Source organism: Orycteropus afer, unplaced genomic scaffold, assembly GCF_000298275.1.
Source record: "Orycteropus afer afer isolate SDZICR_OR568_19922 unplaced genomic scaffold, OryAfe1.0 scaffold00029, whole genome shotgun sequence".
NCBI classification, from domain to species: domain Eukaryota; kingdom Metazoa; phylum Chordata; class Mammalia; order Tubulidentata; family Orycteropodidae; genus Orycteropus; species Orycteropus afer.
Genome location: NW_006921616.1, coordinates 7,337,285 through 7,361,718, shown reverse-complemented (window position 1 = coordinate 7,361,718; position 24,434 = coordinate 7,337,285). Strand labels below are relative to the sequence as shown.

General features: G+C 45.3%; 1 protein-coding gene across 1 annotated transcript in view; it reads left to right on the top strand.

Moving 5' to 3' along the window:
- Window positions 1-24,434, top strand: part of CDH20 (cadherin 20) — a 75,764-nt gene that overhangs the window by 33,559 nt on the left and 17,771 nt on the right. The window contains exons 7-10 of the mRNA XM_007935499.2: window positions 6,045-6,181; window positions 8,057-8,178; window positions 13,851-13,968; window positions 19,815-20,066. Of these exons, the coding sequence (XP_007933690.1) occupies window positions 6,045-6,181; window positions 8,057-8,178; window positions 13,851-13,968; window positions 19,815-20,066 (629 nt within the window). The remainder of the gene's footprint in view (window positions 1-6,044; window positions 6,182-8,056; window positions 8,179-13,850; window positions 13,969-19,814; window positions 20,067-24,434) is intronic.

Here is a 24,434-nt window from a genome sequence, read left to right as displayed (position 1 = left end):
GGAAATCAGCCCTCTTCTAACGGCTAGGAAACATTTTACTATTTCTAGGCGTTAAAACAGCTAAAATGATTTTGTGTGAATGTTGATATTTAATTTTTAGAAATCAACTAATCTTTCAATTATGAGTTAGAACAGCTTCCCAGCAGTGATATTTCAACTTTTAAGTTTTTTACATATAAAATGGGACAGGAAGAAACCTCATTATCTCAAAAACAACCACAATAAAAATGAAGCAGATTCCAGTGCACATTTATATTCTCAGGAACCAAGAAATATGTATCTTTTGATCAATTAATTTATTCATATCAGATGATAAATGAAAGGATAAACTTTAGAGACTAAACCTTTATGGGAGAAAACCGTTTGCAGTAAAACAAGTACATGCTTGACAAATATCAGCACGCATTTCTAACGTACTCAGTAGCCATGTGGATGCTGCTTCATCTGTCTATATTCTGGCCTGGACTCCTACGTGGTAAGCACTAGACAAGTATAGTTCTCTTAGGAGTCACACTACTGAATGACAGACAAACAGAAGGGACTGAACAGAGTCAGCAAGTCCACATACACAATATTGTGCAGTTTTCAGGACTAATATTATTATGTTTTAGGACATATCTGGGAATGACAGGAACACCAGCAAGCCTAGGTCTATTGCTGGCATGGAGCAAAATGAGGCATTCAGACCGAGGGGATCCTGTCTGGCTGACAGAAAACACTGCTTCAGAGGAGGGACCAGGTGCCACCCGTAGCTGGCCAGGCCAGCATTTAGCATCAGGGAGGTCCATAATGGGATCCCAGCAGATCCTAGTCAGGAGGAATCAAAGAGTGAACAGGCAGGGGGCAGACAGCAGGGTCCACTGGACTGACTCTGGGGCGAGGTTCTAGATCCTGAGAGAACAAGAACAAGATCTAGATCCTGGGACGGCAGCCTGAGGCCGCAGGGAAGAAGACAAGGGCTCCGGCACAGGCAGCAAATGCAACTTCAGTTTTCAGAAGTGGGGACAATCCCCTCGGCATTTCTGTAGCAAAGGGACACACACAGAGCTGGATACCGAATCCCTGCCTCTTTATACTGGTCACACGGCACCAGGAACCGTCTCCGGACCACAGACAGAATGTGTTATACATAAAAGGCCTTGTCATATTTTTAAAAGACTAGATTTAAAAAAAAAAAAAGTGGAAGGAAGATGGGGCAATCTACTTCCATAAAGGTTTACCACCTCGGAAACCCAAAGGGGGTCGTTATGAGTGGACTCAACTCAATGGCAGTGAGTTTGGGTTTCTTTTTTGGTTTATATAAAAAAAAAAAAAAAAAAAAAAACTGCAATCGAGTCACTTCTGACTCATAGTAACCATTGTGTTCCCAGGGCTGTAAATCTTTACAGGAGTAGATTGCCTTATCGTTCTTCCACAATACACCTGGTGGGTTTGAACCACCAACCTTGTGGTTACCTGCCAGATGCCTTATTCACTATGTCACCAGAGTTTTATAATGTTTCTAGAAAGATTATAGTGTGTTCAGCATATGAATTAGTCCTCATTTACTGGTACGGTCCAAAGCTACGTCTCTAGATTTAGTTATGTATGAATGAAAAACACAGATGTCCTGAATTTTTAATAAACACCCAAGGAATTTCTGGCACGCAGGAGCTTGAACCATTTGGCCACTGAAGCAGGTTTCTCCTGGGGTGGAAACAGCCTGCCCTCGCATGCCTTCCTAGATGGAGTGCGTGTGGCGCCATGACACCCCACCTCTCAATGGCTCCCAGAGTCAAGGAACGTCTCCAACCAAGCAAACTAGCAGGGCGCTCAACAAACGGCAGCTGCTGTCTGCCCAAGGCCGCCTTGTGTGCGGACGCCCTGCCCGTTCTGCACAGAGTAGGTGAGCCTATGACACGTAGGCAAAGGGAAACACCTTACATCACTCATGGTGTGGCCCAGTTTTCATCAGGAGCTGCGCCTTGCCTTCCTTCTGCCTCCTGACACGTGGCCCAGTGCCCCATTCAGAGCCGTGGAAGCGTTTTTGCCTTGAGTCAAGGCCCGGGTTGCACTTGCCCAGAGGCCCCCCAGAGCCAGGCCCACCGTGCTCCGCTCCCGGTGTCACCCAGCAGCACTGTCTTAGTTCCGTCAGTTTGTTAATTCTCTCCTCCACTTCCCATACCATCTGGGCCACGCACGGTGACCTTAGAGGGCTGAGTGGGGAAAGCTGGTTCTTCCTAGGCTGCCCCACCCCTCGGCTGGGCCTACAGTTTGGAGAGCTCCCATCTGGTTGGAGGCCGCTTCAGGGTTAAGGCCCCGTGGACCAAATCTCGCCCCTCTGCTCATGTGTGGGGAGCCTGCTGAAATAAGGGGTATCAGATACAACTGTGTTCTTTTTCCCCTCCCAAGAGAAAATTCCACTCTTTTTTTTTTTTTTTTAATTGTGGTGCAAGACAGGTAACAAAACTCTGTGACCATTTGCATCTGTGCAATTTAGGGCATGAACTAGGTTCCCCGTGATGGGCAACCATCACCACAATCCATTTCCCAATCGTGTCATCACCTTTAACAAAAAGTCTGTACTGCTTGGCAATAACCCTTATCTCCTCCCCCACCCCACCCCCAAGTAACCACTGCTGAACTTTGGTCTCTATGCATTTGCCCAGAGAACACTCAATTCGAAATAATCTATAAACTTAAAACAAAATCACTAATTACACCAAGAAAAAATTAATAATACTCCAGTTAATTGATTTTAAGTGAACTTTGTAGGCATGTGTATGTTCTTTGTTAATGAGCCAACTACTTAATATTGTCACATAAACTGTGTTAAAGAGGATGTAAAGGTGGTTCTTTTTTTTCCTTAAAGATTCCCACATAACTCATGTGGCAGTAAGGCCGCGAGGCCAGGATGTTAGGAACTGGAACTTCAGCAGACCATCTCTGCTGGGTCCCCAGGTGTGCAACGCTGGACCCGGACCTGACCTTTCCATGCCTCAGTTTTCTTGCCTGTAAAGTGGGAATAATAAGAGTGCCTACCCCATAGGGTTGTTAGGAAGACTAAACGAGTGAGAATACCGTAAAATGTGTAAGGCATTTCCTGGCATATACAGGAATCAAAACCAAACCCTCTGCCATTCAGTCAATTCTGTCTGCCCCACAGTGTTGCCAGGGCTATAAATCTTTACAGAAGCTGACTGCCTCATCTTTCACCCAGGGAGTTAGCATATACAGTAAGTGCTCACTAAATACGGTCACAAGCAGAGAGGAGCATTAATTGACTTCCTTAAATTTCCTAGCTCTTAGGAAGTCACACTTGAAATGATTCAAATTCTCTCACTTAATGATCACCTTTCCCTTTAGTTAGTAACTCTCTGAACAGCCAACCTGAATCTCTGCAGAGGCAGATGGTAGATAGATGCAATATTGTGTGTATGTATTTATAGATATATATTTGAAAGGACCACTGGAGGGGCAGTGTTTGAGCACCTGGCTGCTAACCAAAAGATTGGCAGGTCAAACCCACCAGCCACTCTATAAGAGAGAGCTGTGGCAGGCTGCTTTTGTAAAGATCATGGCCTAGGAAACCTTATGTGGCAGTTTACTATGTCGTGTAGGGTTGCTATGGGTCCAAATGGACTGGACAGCAATGAGTATATGCATTTGAAATCAAAGCTTTTCATCAGTATTTACCCTTAATGCATGGGATAGTCTGACATGCATATTTTCAATTCTACTTCATTTTTTATTCAACACTAGTTATGACCCTCTAACTTGCAGTTTCAAAAACAATATACTAGACTGAAGAAACTGCTTGCTACAACCAAAAGGAGATGCTGAGTTTAACCCTTTCATGACCAAATTATTTTCTGCCTTGAATTTTTTGCTAATACCATGTGTTTTCAGTAATAGAGGCATGCTGAAATCAAGGGAAAAAAATTTTTTAGGTAATATGGATTTTGATGCAGTAAGTGAGACACATACAGGCCACATGGATTCTGGTGATAGGAGTGTACGAGTTAGGCCCATTTCTTCAGAGTCACACAGCTATAAGTTTTCTGCCAGCCAGTAACATACTACAGCTGGGACAGACACTTTACAGGAAACCTGAGATCCTGAAAATGGTGGGTGATGTATGTCCCATGGGTCACAAAAGAGTTAAACAACTTTAAGCTATAGATTGCAAATGCTGCCTGCTTTAAAATAGAATTTTGGACCTAGTATATCTCCTAGTCCCTAAATGATCTGTAAGAATCTAACAGTTATAACAGTTTGGAATTAGATGTGGCTTCTAATCTTACCTCTTCAAATTATTAGCTTCAAATTATTAGGTAACTGTATGAAAGTTACCTAACTTCTCTAAGCCTCAGTTTCCTTATCTATCATTAGTTGGGATAGCACTTCCCTCACAGAGATATCATAAGAATTTAAGAAGTTACTTATCAAGGACATAATAAAGTATCTGGTAGTCAGTAAATGGCAGTGATTATCATTACTAGCCATTACCAAGCTCTACATAAGTTTTTCAACAATTGTTGTTGTTGTTGTTGTTATGTGCCGTCGAGTCAGCCCTGACTCATAGCGACCCCTCCTTGGGTTTCCGAGGCAGTATCACTACGGAAGTAGGATTGCCCAACCTTCCTTCCGAGGAGTGCTTTCAATTATGTATATCAGAATCCCTGAAGGAAGGTTCCAACATGCAGATGCCTGAGCCTGCCTCCATTCTCACTGAATCTCCTAGGTTGGGGAGCAGGTGAGCTAACACAGAGGGTCGGATTGCCAAATCAGATTCAACAGGAATTACAGTAAACCAAGTTTACTAATGATCGAAGACATACAAACAACAGCAAAACATGGGCCAAGCATCCTCCCTTGGGGCGTTCTGAAACTGTCAGGCGCAGGCACCTGTAAACTAGCCTTCTCTTCCAGCCTCAGGATGCACATTGGTCCAGGCTGAACATGAAAGGTATAGGCAGTTAATGAAGTACATGCCTGAACAGAAGGAGCCATTTGGGTTATGGGCCATCTCCTTTTTATACACCATTAATTACAGAGCTTAGATGACATTTTCCAGCAAGCTGTGTCCCATAAATTCATAAACTCTAATTTTCTTTACAATGAGAAACCTGGACAGGCCTGATCCATCTTGCTGAAAGCATTCCATATGTAAGGATTCTCCAGCTGGTAGACATCATTATTGTATTTGTCAGGAGGTCAATCATGGATATGTTTACAAAGGGCCTGATGCTAACCTTCCCAACAGGTGCTGATGTTAGCCTTTCTTTCCCAAAAGGGAATACTAATGACAGCCTAAGGCACTTGACTGCTAACCAGAAGGCTGGCGGTTCAAACCCACCAGCCACTCCTCAGAATAAAGTTTGGGCAATCTACTTCTGTAGTGATACTGCCTCGGAAACCCAAGGAGGGGTCGCTATGAATCGGGTCCAACTCAAGGACACATAAAAACAACAACAGAGTCCCTGGGTGACACAAAGGTTACACACTTGGCTACTAACCTAAAGGGTCAAATCTACTCAGAGGCACCTCAGAAAAAAGGGCTGACAATTTACCTCTGCAAGATCACAGCCATTGAAATCCCTAGGGAGCACTGTTGGTCTCTGAAACGCGTTCCCTAGGGGGCACAGTTGGACCTGAAACGTGTGGAGTTGCCATGAGTCTGCATCGACTCGCGGGAACTGGTACAGGAGGAACCACTGTACTACACCTTTGCCAGGTCCAATTTAGCATTTGCAAATACATTTTAATAAAAGCCTTTTTGATCAAAGGAGAGTTTTAAGCTTTAAATAGCTTAAATTGGTCTCTCAAGAGCTTAGTTAGACCTTCACTAGGGTTATTGGCACTCTGTTTTACTTCATTTTATGAATGAGAAAATTGCAGCAGGAATTGTATTTTGTTTTTTGGACATAATCAAACAGCAAATGCAGTCTCCTGAGTGCCCACAACTCCGGACCGGCCGAGCTGTGCTTTGACATGGTGTGCGCTCCTTTCTGTGACGCGGCCGTGTGCTCTGCAGACGGTGAATCCAATCCATGTTTCCACAGGTTCTCCATCGACAGAAGCAGTGACCCCGGGAGGTTCTTCTATGTTGACATTACAACAGGGGCCCTAATGACGGCAAGACCCCTAGACCGGGAAGAATTTTCCTGGCATAACATCACTGTCCTTGCTGTGGAGATGAGTGAGTAACACACTACACTGGGCTCCCGTAGTGACAACATGTTGTTGAAAGTGAACGTGTCTAAAACTCATTGGGTCAACAATTTTATTCTTTAGTGGAGGAAGCTAGACACTTCTAAGAGTCAAAGGTGAGATTCCTGAGAAGTCCAAGAGGGATCAGTAAGCTTGGTAATGTAGTAGGAGGGCAACAGTCTTATGATTGGATGAAAGGAAATATCAATCACATGTCATCCTTATTATACACACCGATACACAGTCATACATGTCACCCTTATTATACACACATGTACACAGTCACACACAGAAGAATCTGAGACATCTTACAATAAAAGGCAGATTTATTAACACCATAAACTTATAAGTGGAGTGGAAAGTTAACAAAAACCTAATTAGATGTAGCCCAGATTTTTTCATTATACCTAATGATGTAAAGATACAGGAAATGGTAAATGAATAATTAGGCACAGCCATTCCAGAGAGCAATCTGGCAATACGTACTAACGTTCTCTAAAATATTTATATGCTTTTACCCAGTAATTCTGCTAGTAATTATTTTAAAGAAATAATCATAGTTATCAACAAAGATTTGTGTACCAAAATGTTCACTGCACTGTTATTTAAATATGGGGGAGGGAGGGGTGATGGAAATTACCTAGAAGTTCACTAATAGGAATTGATTAAGTAAGTATTATAACAGCTATGCTTTCAAAGTATATTCAATGACACAGAATAATCTTGCCCTAAGATACTAAGGTGCTAACTCCAACTTTTTATTTTGTTTTACTCTGCATGTGTGTGTGTGTGTGTGTGTGTGTCCACATTTTTCGGACACAGAGATAATGTTACATATACCATATAATGTTTACCTCTGGTGGTAGGATTATGGATCATACTTACTCCCTGTGTTTCTCTGGAATTTCCATTGTTCCTTCTGTGGACAAGCAAGGACCATTGTTATAACGAGAAAAAGCACTGTAATCATGTTGGCACATTCTGGTAACTAAATGATAGAAATATTTGGGGGGAAATGCAGGGGTGCGTACCTATTTTTTAGAAAGAAAAAAATGAAGTAGAAGGGCAAGGCATTTGGGGAACTAGTTAAATTCTTTACTAAAAACAATTTATATGTCTTGAAATTTCTCTTTTGCCTTCCGGAATTGGTGACCAGACCAGAAAAAGACTTAAGAGGGACACCTACTGTGGCTGTGAAACTGTCTTCACGTGGCAGAGCCAAGCAAAAGACCCCTACCAAAAGGACACATTCCCCTGAGTAACTAGGAGTAACTTCTGCCCTGGCCAAAGATAGGGAGTTGGTTGTCTGTTGGATGCTGTAATAAGCCCTTGGTCCCTAAGCAGAGATAGTGCATGGTGTTGCCTATATTGCAGTGACTAACTTATGTGTAGAAATAGAATTATTTGTATATGATATAGAGATTTCAAAGAAGACCTGATTCTTTCCCCTCAGTAAAGCCAGGCAGTGCCACAAGGTATATGCATGTGATTACAAATGGGCTGTTTTAAAGCCCAGAATACAGCCTTTCATTCTACAACCTGAATTATCAGCCAAGTGGGAGGTTCAAAATCTCTTTTTCAGATTCAGTTTGTGACACTTGCCCCTCCTCAAGTCTCACCCTTGCCCTCACCTTCCTGATATCCAGGCACTGTCCAACACAGCCTCTTTGCTAACCAAGCCTCTTACATTCAGGTCTCGCTCTGGACGGGCAACCCCACGCATTCTCTGCCGGGTTCTGTTTCTAGGCACCTCAGCCATTCTTTGAAAGACAAGCAGGCTCCCGGGTGAAAATGCCTACTTCCTGCAAAGCTGCTCGGCCTGCCTGCCTGCGGCCTCACCCTGCTCTGCCTGTGCTCTCTTTAGACAACCCCTCCCAGGTCGGAAGTGTTGCTGTCACCATCAGAGTCTTAGACGTGAATGACAACGCTCCAGAGTTCCCCAGATTCTATGAAGCTTTCGTCTGTGAAAATGCCAAAGCAGGGCAGGTAAGGCACCGGTGAGGTGGGCACCTTGTTAACACCAACGTGCATACGGAAACAGGCGCTACAGACAGCCCATTGGCCGACGGAGAAACTTGAACCCAAATTCCGTGCCTCACGTGGCAATGGTTTATTTGTTAAGAAACTGTCAGGCTGCTTGGTTCACAGGCTATCCCCCTTGCTTCTGGCAACAAGTGCCTTGTTGAGGGACTGCCTGCCTTATGCTCAGAATGGTCAGTTACCTAAAATTACCCACCTTTTCTCTCCCTCTCATTAAAACACCCATTTTCTCAGTGCTGCTCATGTGAGGTAATTTTTTTTTTTAATTGTGATTTGGGTGAAAATTTACAGAGCAAATACACTTTCCATACAGCTGTTCACATACACTTTGTCTCATGACATTGACCACAATTTACCACAATGCAACATCTCCCCTCCTACTTCCTCCCGATAGTTACCTCTTCCCTGTGTCCATCCCTTCATGCACTCCTGCCCCCTGACCTGTCTCCCTGTGCATAAGCAGCCCTTCTTTCTCCCATGCTTTTTCTCTCCAAGGAGTGTATCTAGCTCAGGTAAATGTTCAACTCATATGCCTGTCTATTATTTGGCTGGAAGCTACAGGTGTGGGTTCAATTCCAGACCTGAAGGGCAGCTAGGGGCCATAGTCTCAGTGGTTCCACCAGGCTCTGCTGGACCAAAAAACCTGGTCCCCCCTTTTTTTTTATCCAAATGATTTTGAGTTTTGTTCCACATTGTTCTCCCTGTCTATCCAGGATCTCCTCCATATATCTTCTTTCAAGTGGTTGACAGTAGTAGCCGGGCACCATCTAGTTCTTCTGGTCTTATAGTCACGTAGGCTACAGATCAGATGGTGTACCAGTCGCTAGGACTAATTGTTTCCATGAATTTTTGGTTTTCTTCATTCTTCTTTGCTCTGGACGAGGAGGGACCCATCATTGCATCTAGATGGCAGCTTTTAAGATCCCAGTTGCTACTCACCACAGTAGGAGGTGGAACAATGTTTTGTGTAGTATGTTATGCTAATTGAGCTTAATGTCGAGGTAACGTTTAAAAGAAAATTAGCCTGAAGGAACAAATTCCTACTTATTGGAAATAACTTTAGTCCCATAATCTCCACAGTCATATTTGTATACTTTTTAAAAGTATGTGTTACAGATTGAAAAGTGTCCCCCAAAAATGTGTGTTGTGAATCCTAACCCCTATACCTGTGGATATAATCCATTTGGGAATGAGGGTTCTTGTTATGTTAATGAGGCAGGATGAGTTCCAGGTGTGTCTCATATCAATCTCTCTGAGATATAAAAGAGCAGACTGAGCAAGTCAAGAGGACCACAGATGGGGGAGGGGGCGGTGGTGGATGCCATGCCACTTGAGATCTTCAAGGAACCAAGGAAGAAAAGCTGAGAAGAGACAAGCGTCCCCCACCCCCACCCCAGAGCTTGCAGAGAGAGAGAGAGAGAGCGAGAGCCTTCTTAGAAGCAGAGCCTTGAATTGGACTTCGAGCCTCTGAAGCTGTGAGAAAACACAGTTGGTTGTTAAAGCCCCCCACCTGTGGTATTTCTGTTACAGCAGCACTAGACAATTAAGACAGTGTCCCTTTAAACTTAAACGAAGAGCGGGCTGCTGAAGCTCCGAGTGGCATCACTGAGAAGCGTCCAGTCACCATGTGGTGACGTGTTTCCGGCTGTTGCCGGGTGCATCATGTCTCCTTCCACACCTCAGGCCGCAGGGTGATCCCCACTCTGCTCCTGCTGCTGTCAGGCACTTACCTGCTCTGTTTATGACTCAACTCACTTCCGCCACAGTCCAGCCCACAGTCCTGGGGATTCTGACGGTGCTGCAACGGTCGGGAGTGTTTTAACATGCAAGGATCCTCTCTAGTTACGGGATTGTGAAGTACAGAGTTACAAGGCGAGGGCTCAGGACCACGACCTTCCAACCCAAGTGTGGCTTTTGCTTTCCATCTCTCATGCACCCAGAGTATCATCTCCAGCATCTTGCTACACAGAGAGACTACGTTTGCATAACCACAATTACATCCGCTTCCTGAATGCAAAGCATAGTGCCTCAACACACTTGCCCATTCCATCCAGCCTATGCAGTCCTGCACAATCCAGTCCTGCACAAGAGGAAAGGGTTCCTACAGTGGTTCTGAACTCAACTTCTTGCATTCATCAGTCCTTGAATCCATGGTCTATGGTATGCCTACAATTTATTTTCCACAAGTCTAGGAATGTTCTACCTCCACATCTATTGAATTTCTAGTCTAGAAAGACTGGAAATATTATGTAGCTAATAAAAATTATAGTGAAGACTTTATAGCATGAGCAATGGTCCATGTTATTATAAGATGTAAAGAAAGGAAGTGTAAACACTGCATGCATATGTTTGCTGTTTTGTAAGAGGAGGTTTGTGTGTGGACGAAGATTGGGAGGGAAGGAGCAAAAATAGCACTATTACTGTGATGAGGGAGCCCTGGTGGAATATTGCCTAAGGCATTTGACAGCTAACCAGAAGGCTGGCGGTTCAAACCCACCAGCCACTCCTCAGAAGGAAGATTGGGAAATCTACTTCCATAGAGATACTGCCTCGGAAACCCAAAGGGGGTCTCTATGAGTCAGAATCTACTCGATGGGAGTGAGTTTGGTTTGAAAGTAGTATAGCAAATTAAAGTATTCCCACCCGCCCCCTTCAAAATGAAGCACTCCAGGGCTTCAGAAGAGGAGGCCGTTGCCTGCTGAGAGACTGTCAGCACGTTAATGGCCTCTCGTTTTGGGAGTCACACATACGTACCCGCCATTCCTCAATCCATCCTCTAATGGTCTATTCTACAGTTCTTTGAAGCACAGCTTATCTATGACTCAAAGTCGAGTTCGGGACATGAGCCACAAATCCATCACATTTGTCATCTTTAGTCCAAGAGACTAAAAAGCCTACCTTTAGGTTTTGGCTCTGGGAAATGTCTCTGTGATTTTTCCAAAGCACTCAGCTGAGTCAGTACGGCTAGTTTATAAATGAGGCTTCCTTGGGGTCACGTGTCAGCCACCGCCATCAGCTTTGATCTGCCCAAGTCAGGGAGTACAGTGGTTTGCTGTTAGCAGGCAGCCACACAGAAAACCTGTGAGGAAATGAGACAGCACACTTGGTGGCGACGAGGGCAGGATGGCCCTGCTGAGCAGGACAGTGTGCGGCCAGCAGGCCGAGGAGGAAATCTGCCCCACTGGGGCCCGGGCCGTGGCGCTTCTGACCCAGCCAGCTGGGCGCCTTTGCCCATTCATCCTTTAAAGACTTGAAACCAACCAGCCACTCCCCACAGCCCTCATCTCACCCAATCACAGACAATTCACAGGTCAGACGTTCTGAAGTGACTGTCCCAACTTGGTTTGCCAACTGTGCATCAAGATATGTGTTTTCTTTCTACAATGCTCGGTGCCAACAAGGAAGGAGAAAATGCATCGGATCTGTCCCTAACCCAGTGGTGGCACAGGAGGTGAAGTTGGTGTGAACCACGCTGACAACACACTGCACTGTGGAGGTCATCTTCCATGCCCTCCTGACCCATCTTCTTTATTGCATCTCCGCTCCCTCTACCCTTAGATCTGTCTGACAGGCCTATTGCCAGTTCCCCAGGAGGCAGAGCCTGAAATGAAGTTTTACCTGCAGGGCCAACACCTGTGGAAGGGAAGGAAGCAGAACTATGTAGCACGAGTCCAGCTGCAACACAGACTGGTGGCATCACTAGGGGAGTGCAGGGAATGTGGACTCAAAGGGACTGACACCAAAATGACCACAGGGTCCATGGCTGCAGCAGCAACAGTGGGATGACCAGTACCACAGGATGAGGAGCCACCAAGGCAGTGACACCTATAGAGTTGGTATCACCTGTCACCCAGCACAGTAACTCACCACCACCTTCCTTCCCAACCCCATCAGCTGCCAATCAGGGTGCACACAGGGGGCCATGGTGCCTGCCATTGGGCAGAGAAGAGGGTCTCTGCCTTGGCCAATGGGAGAGGGGAAGCACTCAGAGAGTGGTCAGGGTGGGGCCCCCAGGTAAGGAACCAGGCTGTTCCATCTATAGGAAGGGGGTGGGTGTCACCAGTCAGCCCCACCCACGAGGAGCAGGTGACACCAACCGTAGTGATACCACTGTACAACAGCCCCAACCGACCTCATACAGAGTTCTACAACCAGTGTTTTCCAGAGCTGAGATGGGATGGCCTGGTTTCTAAGCTACGGCATCAATTAGTCACTGGATGTAGTGACCTTGGGGAAGGTAGCTCTCTGCAACTGAGGGGGTCCCAAAAGGGACTGACAGTTGAAGGCTGTATCCAACAGAAGACCCTTTTCTGGGAGCTTCCACCTCTGTCATTTAATCTTCTGCACAATGTCCAGGTCTCATTATCTCCCTAATATACAGATGAAGACATAAAGACTAAGCAAACTCATCTAGGGCCTCAAGTTAACTGCTAATGTTCCTGGTTGGCAGAAGCACAACCAGGCATTAACAGCAGGAGGGTCAGGTCTATAGAGCCAGGCCCAAGAAGAGTGGTGTAGTCTGTGCTACTGGTAGGTAGAGGAGCAAACACATAGGAAGGAGACGACCTGCTCCATGCCTTTTCTCTACCTCCCAGTCTCTGCTAAGGTTTCCAGGGACTGTTTCACACTACTTTCTGTAATAGCCCTTTCATCACCATCTCCACGCATCATGGTAACTTACCATTTTTAAAAGTTTTGTGGGGAAGGCAAAACATTGGCCAAAGGCCTCCAAAGGAAACCAGTCCATTTTTGCTCCTCCCCCTCTTCAGCTTGGCTCTGACTGTAGCCTGTTCTTGTGCCCAGATCTTTTCTGGCTTACCCTCCTGCCAGCAAAATGTGTCTGCCCTGTGGCCCATGTCCTCGGGTCTATTTTCCCTTCATCTGACACTGCCAGTGCCCAAGTGTCCCCTTACCTCCCTCCTTGGTACTGGTTACCTCTAAACAGGGGCCTCCCAGAGATAGCAATTTATCCCTGAAAAATTAACCCAAATGATGAAGTTAAGTTGGTGATATGAGAGAATGAAAAGTCAGGGACAAGCAGGACCTTGTGGCACTCCATATCCTTTTCCTACAATCTTTGGTAGGTGGCTTTCATGTGCAAATACAAGTCACTCAGTGCAGTAACTCATTCCCACCTTCCTCCGCACCCAATCACCTGCCAGTCAGGGTGCAGATAGATAGAGGGCCATGGTGCCTGCCATTGGGCAGAGGAGGGTTGTCTAATATCGGAGGTATTTAGGTAAAATTCACCATGTACCTATTAAGGTCCTCAAGGAGCTCTGGTAGTACAGTGGTTAAGTGCTCAGCTGTTAAAGGTCAGTGATTCAAACCCACCACTGTGCTTCTGTAAGCATTTATAGCCTTGGAAACCCTGTGGGGCAGTTTTGCTATGTTCTAGAGGGTCGCTATGAATCAGAATTGACTCAACTGCAAAGAGTCTGCTATTAAAGTCCTCAGGTTGAATAATAAACCAAAATTAAATTCTAAACAGTATGATGGCATGGGGACTTCTCAGGGGGAAAAAAATCTACTGTTGAATTTCCAGGTTTGGGATTTCACTGGGTTCTGAGCTTTATCCTTAGGCACCAGCTCACCTGATGCCATTTTCCCTCCCTCAGTTGATCCAGACAGTGAGTGCTGTGGACCAAGACGAACCAAGCAATGGCCAGCACTTCTACTACAGCCTGACTCCAGAGGCTGCTAACAACCCCAATTTCACTGTGAGGGACAATCAAGGTAAGCAGATGGATAGTTGGCTTTCTCTGCATTTCTATAGCTTGGACTGTATGTTGTGGTCATGGTACTATGTAATAATCAGAACATGGAATGTACAGAGTATGAATCTAGGAAAACTGGGAGTCATCAAAAATGAAATGGAGCACATAAAGATTGATATCCTAAGCATCATTGACCTTGATTATCATTGAGCAAGTTATCAGCTTCTCCAGGAATTGATGGAATGCCAGTCATTGGCCAGTTTGACTTAGATGTTTGTCTGATACCAAAAAAAATATATATATATATATGGTTTACTATGCCAAGAATGACGATTTGAAGAGGAATGGTGTCACATTCATTGTCAAAAAGAACATTTCAAGATTGATCCTAAAGTACAACACTGTCAGTGATAGGATAATATCTACATGCCCATAAGAAAGACCAGCTAAAACAACTAGTATTCAAATTTACACATCAACCACTAATGCCAAAGATGAAGAAAGTGAATTCAAAGGGAAGCTCAAGAAGACAAAGTTAAGTATTGTAGAAGCATCAAAAGAAGATGGAAAGAATACTCAGAGTCACTTTAGCAAAAAGAACTGGTTGATGTTCAACCATTTCTGGAAGCAACATATGATCAGGAACCGATGGTACTGAAGAAAGAAGTCTAAGCTGCACTGAAGGCACTGGTAAAAAACAAGCCTCCAGTAATTGATGGAATATCAATTGAGATGTTTCAGCAAACAGATGAAACACCAGAAGTGCTCACTCACCTATTAGTTACCTGGCCAACTGTCTGGAGGAGATTCGTATTTGTGCCCATTCAAAAGAAAGGTGATACAATTAAAAAAAAAAAAAAAAAAAAAAGAGCTCTGATGGTGTATAGAATGCAGAAATTATTGAACAATATCACTGATATCACACACAAGTAAAATTTTGCTTAAGATAATTCAAAAACAGTTGTGGCAATACATTGATAGGGTACTGTCAGAAATTCCAGCTGAAGTCAGAAGAGGATGTGGAATGAGGGATATCATTGCTGATGTCAGTTGGATCTTGGCTGAAAGCAGAGACTACCTGTGTTTTATTGACTATGAAAAGGTATTCAACTGTGTGGATCATAACAAATTATGGGTAACATTGCAAAGAATAGGAATTTCAGAACATTTCATTGTGCTCATGAGGAAACTGTTCATAGACCAAGAAAGAGGCTGTCATTTGAACAGAATAAGGGGTTACTGTATGTAGTTTAAAATCAGGAAAGGTATGCATCAACTTTGTATTCACTCACCATATTCATTCAATCTGTAGTCTGAGAAAATAATCTGAGAAGCTGGACTATATGAAGAAGAATGTGACTTCAGGATTGGCGGAAGACTCATTAACAACCTGAAATATGCAAATGACACAACCTTGCTTGCTGAAAGTGAAAAGGACTTGAAGCACTTATTGATGAAGATCTAAGGCTACAGCTTTCAATATGGATTACATTTTATCTGAAGAAAACAAAAATCCTTACAATTGGACCAATAACCAACATCATAATAAATGGAGAAAAAGTTGAAGTTGTCAAGGATTTCATTTTACTTGGCTCCGCAATTGATGCATGTGGAAGCAAGAGTCAAGAAATCAAATGATTTTTGTATTGTATTGCACTGGGTAAATCTGCTATAAAAGATGTCTTTAAAGTGTTAAAAAGCAAAGATGTCTCTTCGAAGGTGCACCTGACCCAAACCAGGTATTTTCAGTTGCCTCATATGCAGGCAAAAGGGTAATGAATAAGGAAGAAAGGATGGCTTTGAGTTATGGTGCTGGCAGAGAATATGAAACATACCATGGTATATTGCCATGGTACATTTGCCAGAAGAGCAAACAAATTGTTCTCGAAAGAGTACAGCTAGATGCTCCTTAGAAGAGAGAATGGCGAGACTTCATCTCACGTCCTTTGGGCAAGTTCTCAGGAGGTGCCAGTCCCTGGAGAAGGACATCATGCCTGGCAAAGCAGAGGGTCAGCGAAAAAAGAGGAAGACCCTCAATGACACAGATTGACACAGTGGCTGCAACAATGGGCTCAAGCATTGCAATGGCTGTGAGGATAGTGCGGGACCAGGCTATGCTTCATTCTGTTGTATATAGGATTGCTATGAGTTGGAACCAGGTAGTCAGCACCTAATAACAGTAACCACGTGTAAATATGCTCCTTAAACACAAGCTCAAGATCACTGCCGTCGAGTCGGACCCGACTCATAGCGACCCCTCCTTGGGTTTCCGAGGCAGTATCACTACGGAAGTAAATTGCCCAACCTTCCTTCCGAGGAGCGACTGGTGGGTTTGATCCACCAGCCTTCTGGTTAGCAATCAAATGCCTTAGGCACTATGCCACCAGAGCTCCCAACCAGAGGACATTAATGCTAGGTCAGTGTTTTGTTTTAGAACATCAAAGGCAAGACTGCCCTCTGCTGAGTCTCTGACTTCCTCAGGCAGACAGTCAGCTGACACACATTTGCTGAGTTCTGCATGCTTTGTGCAGGACACTGTGTGAAGCCCCAGAGGCAAAACCCTCCCTTCATTCTCACGGTGAGTGGCCATGTTTCGATGTTCTGTGACTAAGAGAAGAATCTGAGAAAGGTTTCCCCTAGGACATGGCCTAGGGGAAAACCTAAAGGAACATTCCTAAGCAAGAAGACAAAGGAAAAAGGTTTTTTTCCTTTTTTGTGGGGGGGTGGGGGACTCTCAGAACAACAAGGAGACCCAGGATAAGTGCTAGAGTAGAAACCTGTTGGCATCGAGTCGATTCTGACTCATAGTGCCCCTACAGGACAGAGTAGTACTGCTGGATAGGGTTTCCAAGGTTAAATCCTTACAGAAGCAGACTGCCACATCTGCAGCTGGAGGGTTCAAAACACTGACCTTACGGTTAGCAGCCAAGAACTTAACCACAGTGCCACCCGGGATCCTCAGTACTACGGCTACCAAAGGGCAAATAGACCAGTGTCAGCGTTGAATGCACTTCATTCCTTTAGAATGATTTAGAAAGACAAACCCATGGGGAAGTCCCTCTTTGAGAAAGTGCTCCCCATTGCAGCTTTCCTGGAAGAGATTTCTAGATCCCTCTCCTCCAATCTGCATTGAGATCCATGCTAAGGGACTTATACACCTCTCTGGCTCCTTTATAGTTTTGGTGGCATATTGCCTAAGGCATCTGACTGCTAACCAGAAGGCTGGCTGTTCAAACCCACCAACCCCGCCTCAGAAGGAAGGTTGAGCAATCTACTTCCGTAGTGATACTGCCTTGGAAACCCAAGGAGGGGTCACTATGAGTCGGATCCGACTCGATGGCAGTGTGTTGTGTTGTATTGTGTTGTTAGCTCTTTTGTGGCACAGATGAGGAAAGGGGTAACTTTTGTTCTCTAGCTAGATGATTTGCTTCAAAGAAAGGTCAGAGCAACTGAAAAAAGGCATTTAGATCTGTCAGACAGTCCCTACTGCTGCTAATTCTGCCACTAGCTAGTTGGCTGACCTTGGGGAGGTCACTCTTTCTCTGGGCTGCCTTCGCCTCATGTTCATTCCAGTTTTGAAATGTTCATTGTCGTTTTATAACAAGCTAAACAAAGGGTAACTAAATGTCGTGAGGAGGCATCTGACTCTCCAACATCAGATAGCTGACACTTTTTGAGCATTTCAAAAGCCATCCAACCTACAGCATTTTCTTCTATAAAACTTGAGGATTCAAAGCTGTTTTCTTCTACATGGGGTGTCTCTGTCCACATCTTCCAGATAGATGACCACGAAATCACTGAGGATGCTGCAAGGCAGGGCATTGGAAATGATGGCAGAAACCCCACAATTAAGCAGCCTGAGGTTTTCACCAGGTCAAAACGTTGAACTGCTCCTCATCTCCCTGCTTCGCCAGGAAGCCCTTCCTGCAGAAAGTGGCTTCAGCCTCCTCAGGGTTAGATTTCCAAAGGAAACTGGGGAGGGAAGGGAGGGGGGGCCTGGAATTAACATACATGTATTCAGATTTTCAGCGAACTGTCACTCACCGCTAGGAGCTCTGGTGGCATAGAGCCTAAGGCATTTGACTGCTAACCAGAAGGCTGGTGGTTCAAAGCCACCAGGCACTCCTTGAAAGGAAGACTGGGCAATCTACTTCAGTAGAGATACTGCCTCAGAAACTCAAGGAGGGGTCACTATGAGTCGGGACCGACTTGACGGCAGTGAGTTTGGTTTGGTTTTGTCACTCGCTGCTTTCACTCAGATAGTTGTCAGAATCAACACGAAAACAAGGTGCTGTGAATTTCTTAAAGGTGATTTCGGGCTCCCTTCACGGACCCAAAACCTTGGACCTCTGGAGCAGGACCATAAGAAGCATTGGCTCACCCTTGCAGAGTTTCCTAAAGCTCAAGGCAGCACATCTCCAAGAAGATGGCACAACTAGCCTTCTCACAGCAATGTACTCCACGGGACCCTTCACTAAGACACATTCTACAAATGGCAACTGACCAGCACCTCTGATATGGTGGATTCACTGTCGAGACCCATTCCCATGCCTGAAACATGAGGTGCTTTTACGGACACAGCAGGGCTAGCTCAAGAAAAGCCTTTTTCTTTCTCTCTAAAGCATTAAAAGGATTGTGTCCATGTACCACTTCAGTTTCAAAAGCAATTTCCCTTCCTTCGTCTTACATACTCACAATAGGTGGTCATTGATGAGGTCTGCTTAGGTTAGGCTCTGGGAATATTTTTTTAAATTCTAGACTCTTGGGAAATGTGGAACACATCCAGAGAGCCTTCTGTGTTGACATTGACTTGGTCACTGCTCGTCTGTCCTGCTCCATCCGCCAAACTTTCCCTCTGCTTAGTATGAGTTGAGCTGTACAAAAATAGGTCTACATTAGAACTCAAACCCACTCAAGGACACGTGAAAACATAGATTAAAATAATAATAAACATTTTAAAATTCCAGAACATAATATTACAAAAAAAAAAACCTCACTGCCATTGAGTCAATTCCAACTCATAGTGACCACCATTGGGTTTCCAAGGCTGTACATCTTTATGGAAGCAGACCGCCTTATCTTAAATACGTACATACACCAACACACACATCTTCATTATAGAAATGCATCCGATAATTTCTTTAATCTCTTTTACAAGTGGAGAAAAAACTAGTATTCCTGATCAAGGACGGTTTCAACAAGCTCATATTTGCTTCACCTCAGACCACCGAGTGGGGGAAGTAAAGGATGTGGCGTGTGGCGGGGGGATTTCAATGACACGTGGACTGACGGAGCATGCTCTCCCACAGCACAGACGGCTGGGGGCTGCATCTCAAGGGAGATGTGAACCCCAGCCAGAGGGAAAAGGAGCCCAGCAATCTGCCATCCACCACGCGGGCTCCTGGCTCCTTCCACCAGGTGCAAAGCAGCCCCAGGGCCTTGGGAAGCAACTGAGCAGGAGCCAACAGGGCCCACAAGTCACAGGAGGTTACTCATTTGTCAAGCTTTCCCGGGGACATTTTAGTTAGATCTGAAGTCTGACAGTTTGCCCTGGGCACTTTATGTCACAAAGGGTAAGACAAACTTGCAAAGAAAGGGTTTCTGTCCTAGGCCTCAGGGTTTTGTCTAGAAACAAGCAACAGTCTCGGTCTCAGAATCCAAATGCTGATCCAGGCAAAACCTGACACGGCTGAAGCCCAGCCCCTCCAGGGACGGTCCCACTAGCCCCCTCTCCTCCCAACCCGCCCCTCCCGCCCTTGCTTTCCTCGATCCAAGAAGTTAATGCCGCTGCTGGTTCTTCCGTTGTCCTGGTCCCTCTCATACTTCTTCTTCCCTCTTTCATCCCCGGACCCCTCACCTCCTCAGATAACACTGCCCGGATTCTAACCAGGAGGTCTGGCTTCCGGCAGCAGGAGCAGAGCGTCTTCCACCTGCCTATCCTGATAGCGGACAACGGGCAGCCGGCGCTGAGCAGCACCGGCACGCTCACCGTCCAGGTGTGCAGCTGTGACGACGACGGCCACGTCATGTCCTGCAGCCCCGAGGCCTACATGCTCCCGGTCAGGCTGAGCCGCGGCGCCCTCATCGCCATCCTGGCCTGCATCTTTGTCCTACTGGGTGAGTCCGTAGCTCCCTTCCTGTCCTGGGTCCTGCCAGTGCTTACTTAGACCTCAGTGAGTGGAGAACTGGGGCTGGCCCTCATGCTGTGCTACTGACAGGTGTGCAGCAGGGCTGGGGAAAAGCAAATAAACAGGAAACACTCCCTCGGTTCAGGGTTCAGGGAACCTCGGGCCTCTTTGGCAAGATCAGTGTGCACATAGTTAGCAAGCACCTGCTACATGCTGGGCCACTGTGCTGGCCGCTGGGATTAACGAGACAGGCACGTCCCAGCCTTCTCAGAATTGCCTTCAGAGCAAAGTAAGTTCGTCTGGACATGATAGAGCCAAAAGACACCTTGGAACAGGATGTGATGACCACCTTTTCTAGCCCCTTCGTTTCCATAAGTAGCGAAACACAAAGAGGCCAGTGACAGACCCCTCAAGTCGAGCCGGGCTGACACACAGGCAGCCCCTACATCATGCCCCTATGACCCACCCTGGGTCTGGCAACACTGCCATGCTCCTAACTGCCCATCCCCAGGTTCTAGAATCTACGGCACTGACCAGGACAGCAGCAGGAGTTCCACTCTGAGCAACTCTACCTGTCCCGTGGCACACTGCCCAAACATAGTGACCCTCTCACCTCTCACCTGTCAGAACAGGAGAGGGGTGCTGCCTCCTCACTTCCAAGACCTTGCAAATGTCATCACAGGCGGAAAAAGGCACTATTGCCGAAGGAGTAAGACCTGCTTGCACTTAGGTTTAAGAGCAGAAGGCATGCTCTGCCCCAGGGCTATACGGATGTGGAAAAGGGGCAGGGTGTCCTGGGGGAGCGGCAGGGAGTTTGGATAGGCACCCTTTTAAATAGGGTGCTCAGAGAAGAATTTCCTGGTAAAGAGGCCTTTGAGCAGAGATTGGAAGGAGATGATGGACTGAACACAGGGATTTCTGGGAGAATAAGCTGGCGGTTCAAACCCACCAGCTGTTCCTCGAAAGGAAGGTTGGGCAATCTACTTCCGTAGTGATACCACCTCGGAAACCCAAGGAGGGGTCTCTGTAAGTTGGATTCGACTCCATGGCAGTGCATTGCATTGCATTGCAAGCTGTCTGGGAGCGTAGACACCCCTCCCAAGCACTGTGACCATCTAATAAGGAGCAGTGACTAAACAGAGCCCAAACTGCTTCTGCTGGTGAACTCAAAAGAGGTTATCAGGAAAGCACCACTGGGCCAGGGGATCCTTCCTTCCCCATGTCAAGTCACACTGTGAGACAGCCACCCAGCTCCCTTGGGCTAGGATCGTTTGGGCAATAGTGTGCTAACTCCATACCCCTCACCAAAAAAAACAAAAACAAACACCTAAACCAATTCTTGCAACCAAGAAAATATCTGTACATAGATTCCAACTCTTCTGATTGGATTTATCCACAGCATATCTATATTGCTTAGAAAAAAAGGACTCTTAGTACATCATACGTAATATCATTCGATCTATTCAAATCCTAACTTCCTATGGTGGACAACAGTTAAAAAAAAAATGTAGATATCCATGTGCCATCCTTGGTCCCATGTTCACCTCTACCCCAGGGGACTGAGTCAACCAAAGAGAGAAGTTTCTAAGGGGGCCAAATGCCAGCATGGGGAAGAATTTTTTTTTTTTTTTTTGTAGTGTTTCCTCCCCTCCTCTCCTTTCTCTGTTAAAGGGAAGAATTTCTAAGAAGACTTGTAAAATACGCTTCTTAAAAAAAAAAAAAAAAACCTTTAAAATATGAGATGTGGCTTCATTTTGTTGCTTTACTTCAGTTCTCCATGAAGGAGGAAGTGGTATAAATAATTAACTTTGCCACTCCTCGGAAGGAAGGTTGGGCAATCCTACTTCCGTAGTGATACTGCCTCGGAAACCCAAGGAGGGGTCGCTATGAGTCGGGGCCCACTCGACGGCACATAACAACAACAACAACAGGTCCTTGGAACCCTGATATCAGAACAAGTTGTTAGAAGTGCCCTATCCCTGTCGGTGTTGACCAAGAAAACCTTCCTGCAATTCCAGAAGTGTCCATAAGGTGGCACTGGGAGCCCTTGAGTGCAGAACAGTACACCCTGCAAAGGTCTTTTTAAAAACAACAGGCTCCTAGAATTTTCCAGATTGGCTGCCTTTCCTTCTGTCTTTGCAAAACGCCTGTGTTTTAAGTTCAGCCTGGCCCACGAAGAGCAGAAGCCGTGTTACAGAAAGACTGCTTTAAGGAGCCTAGCATGGAGGACACTCACATGATGCAGTGTGCCGGGGACAATTATTTCATCACTCCGGAGCCCATTAGGCCTTATCTTGTGAATTGTACCAAGTGCATAAACCATTTTCAGGAGCTAAATTGAGCAGAGGTGTTGTAAAATCCTAATTCAAGCACCTGTATTTTTAGGCCCCACCCACAAGTTAGCAGGGCTGTTAGAATGCATGCCCCTCCCATAGAAAATACAATTCATAAAGCTAAGCAAGGTTTGGATGCAGCTCTTAACAAAATACTACATATTGTGGACAATTAAATGCTTTGTAATTCTGACTTTGCAGGGCTTTGTTCAGGTCTCAAACATGCATCTACTTTGTAAAGTATCTCATACCCCAGGCAGTGTGCCTATGGTACTTAAAACACAAATTCCCATAGAATTGATTCCCATCTGCCCCTGAAATCTTTCTTTCAGCTGAACAGTACCATTTTTTTCCCAAAAATCTGATTGTCAGGCAATTATGTACTACTTTCTATTTGAATCAAATTAAGACATCTAACAATCTTTGTTTTTCAAAAGATGGACAACTTCTATAAACTCCATCACATCAGAATTATCTCCAGCAGGTACTCAAAAACTTTTCTAATTTTGCTTCCCAGCATTTTCAAAATTATTACCCCATGTTGTTGTTGTTGTTGTTGTTGTTGTTATGTGCCGTTGAGTTGGGCCTGACTCATAGTGACCCATCCTTGCGTTTCCGAGGCAGTATCACTACAGAAGTAGATTGCCCAACTTTCCCAGTCGCAACTACATTTCTGTGAAGACTTTCCTAGCCCACCAGGCAGAATTTAAAAAAAACCACTTTATTTTGGTTTAGGTGAAAGCACACAGCACAAATTGGTTTTCCATCCAACACTTCATACACAATTTGTTTTGCGACATTGATGGCAATCTCTACAATGCAACAGCATACTTACCCCTTCCTCTCTGTGTACCATTTTCATTGCTCCTTCTTTCCTATCCATTCCTGCCTTCTGAGTGTCATCCCTGGGCAAATGCTGCCCTTTGATCTTGCATGACTGTTGTTCTAGGGAGTGCCTACCTGCCTGGTGTTATTGTTCACTTTATAGTTTTTTTATATAGTTAGAGTTCACTTTATTGTTTGCCTGAAAATTGAGCCACAAGGGTGGAGTTCAGTTCCAGACCTCAAGGGTGGGAACAGCCATAGCTTCAGAGGTTCCACCAGTCTCTATCTCGCCAATACGGCTGGTCTTTCTTATGATTTTAAATTTTGTTCCACCTTTTTCTCCCACACTTTCCAGGACCTTCTGTTGTGACCCCTTTCAGAGAAGTTGGTTGTGGTAGCCAGGAACCACCTAGTTGTGGTCTCAGGGTCGTAGAGGCTGAGATTCATGTGATCTTTTGAACTCATTGAGTCCGTGTGTCTTTGATTTTCTTCATTCTTCTTTGCTCTGGACAAGGAGAGACAAATAGTTAGTTGCACCTTCGCTGGCTTCTCAGAAGCTTTAAAACCACACACACTGCTCACCAAACAGGAACTAGCACACTGTCTTTGTGGACTGGTTTATGCCACTGACTATGGTCCTGAGCTCCCAGTCGCAGCAACTCATTGCTTATGTGGGTATGGCCAAGAAGTTCTCATAACTTTGTCCCTTGCATGCCCTACCATATTCACATGCTGCAAATATACCCATGAATACAGTAGACCACACAGGGGACAGAGTTGTGAAGACTTCTTGGCCAGAACAAAACACCTTGAGGAAAGGAGCCACTGGATCTAGGGGCTCAGAACCATAGTCTCAGGGGACATCAAGGTCAGTTAGTATAACATAGTCCACAAATACAATGTTCTATATCCTACTTTGCTAAGTAGTAACTGGGGCCTTAAAAGCTTATGAGTGGGAGTTCCGGCAAGATGGTGGACTAGACAGAAAGACTGCACAGGTCCTCTTCAACAAAGAAAAGGGAAACCAATTAACACAGACACAGAAGATAATCCTGCACCCCTGAACCTTGAGGGAAAGGATATAGAAGTGGACTAAACCCCAACTAGCAGAAGACTTTGTGTGAAAATACCAAAAAAGGAGACATACGGAGCTGCGGTCTGGCAGTGATCCTGAGTGATCCTGATGGCACAGACAGCTT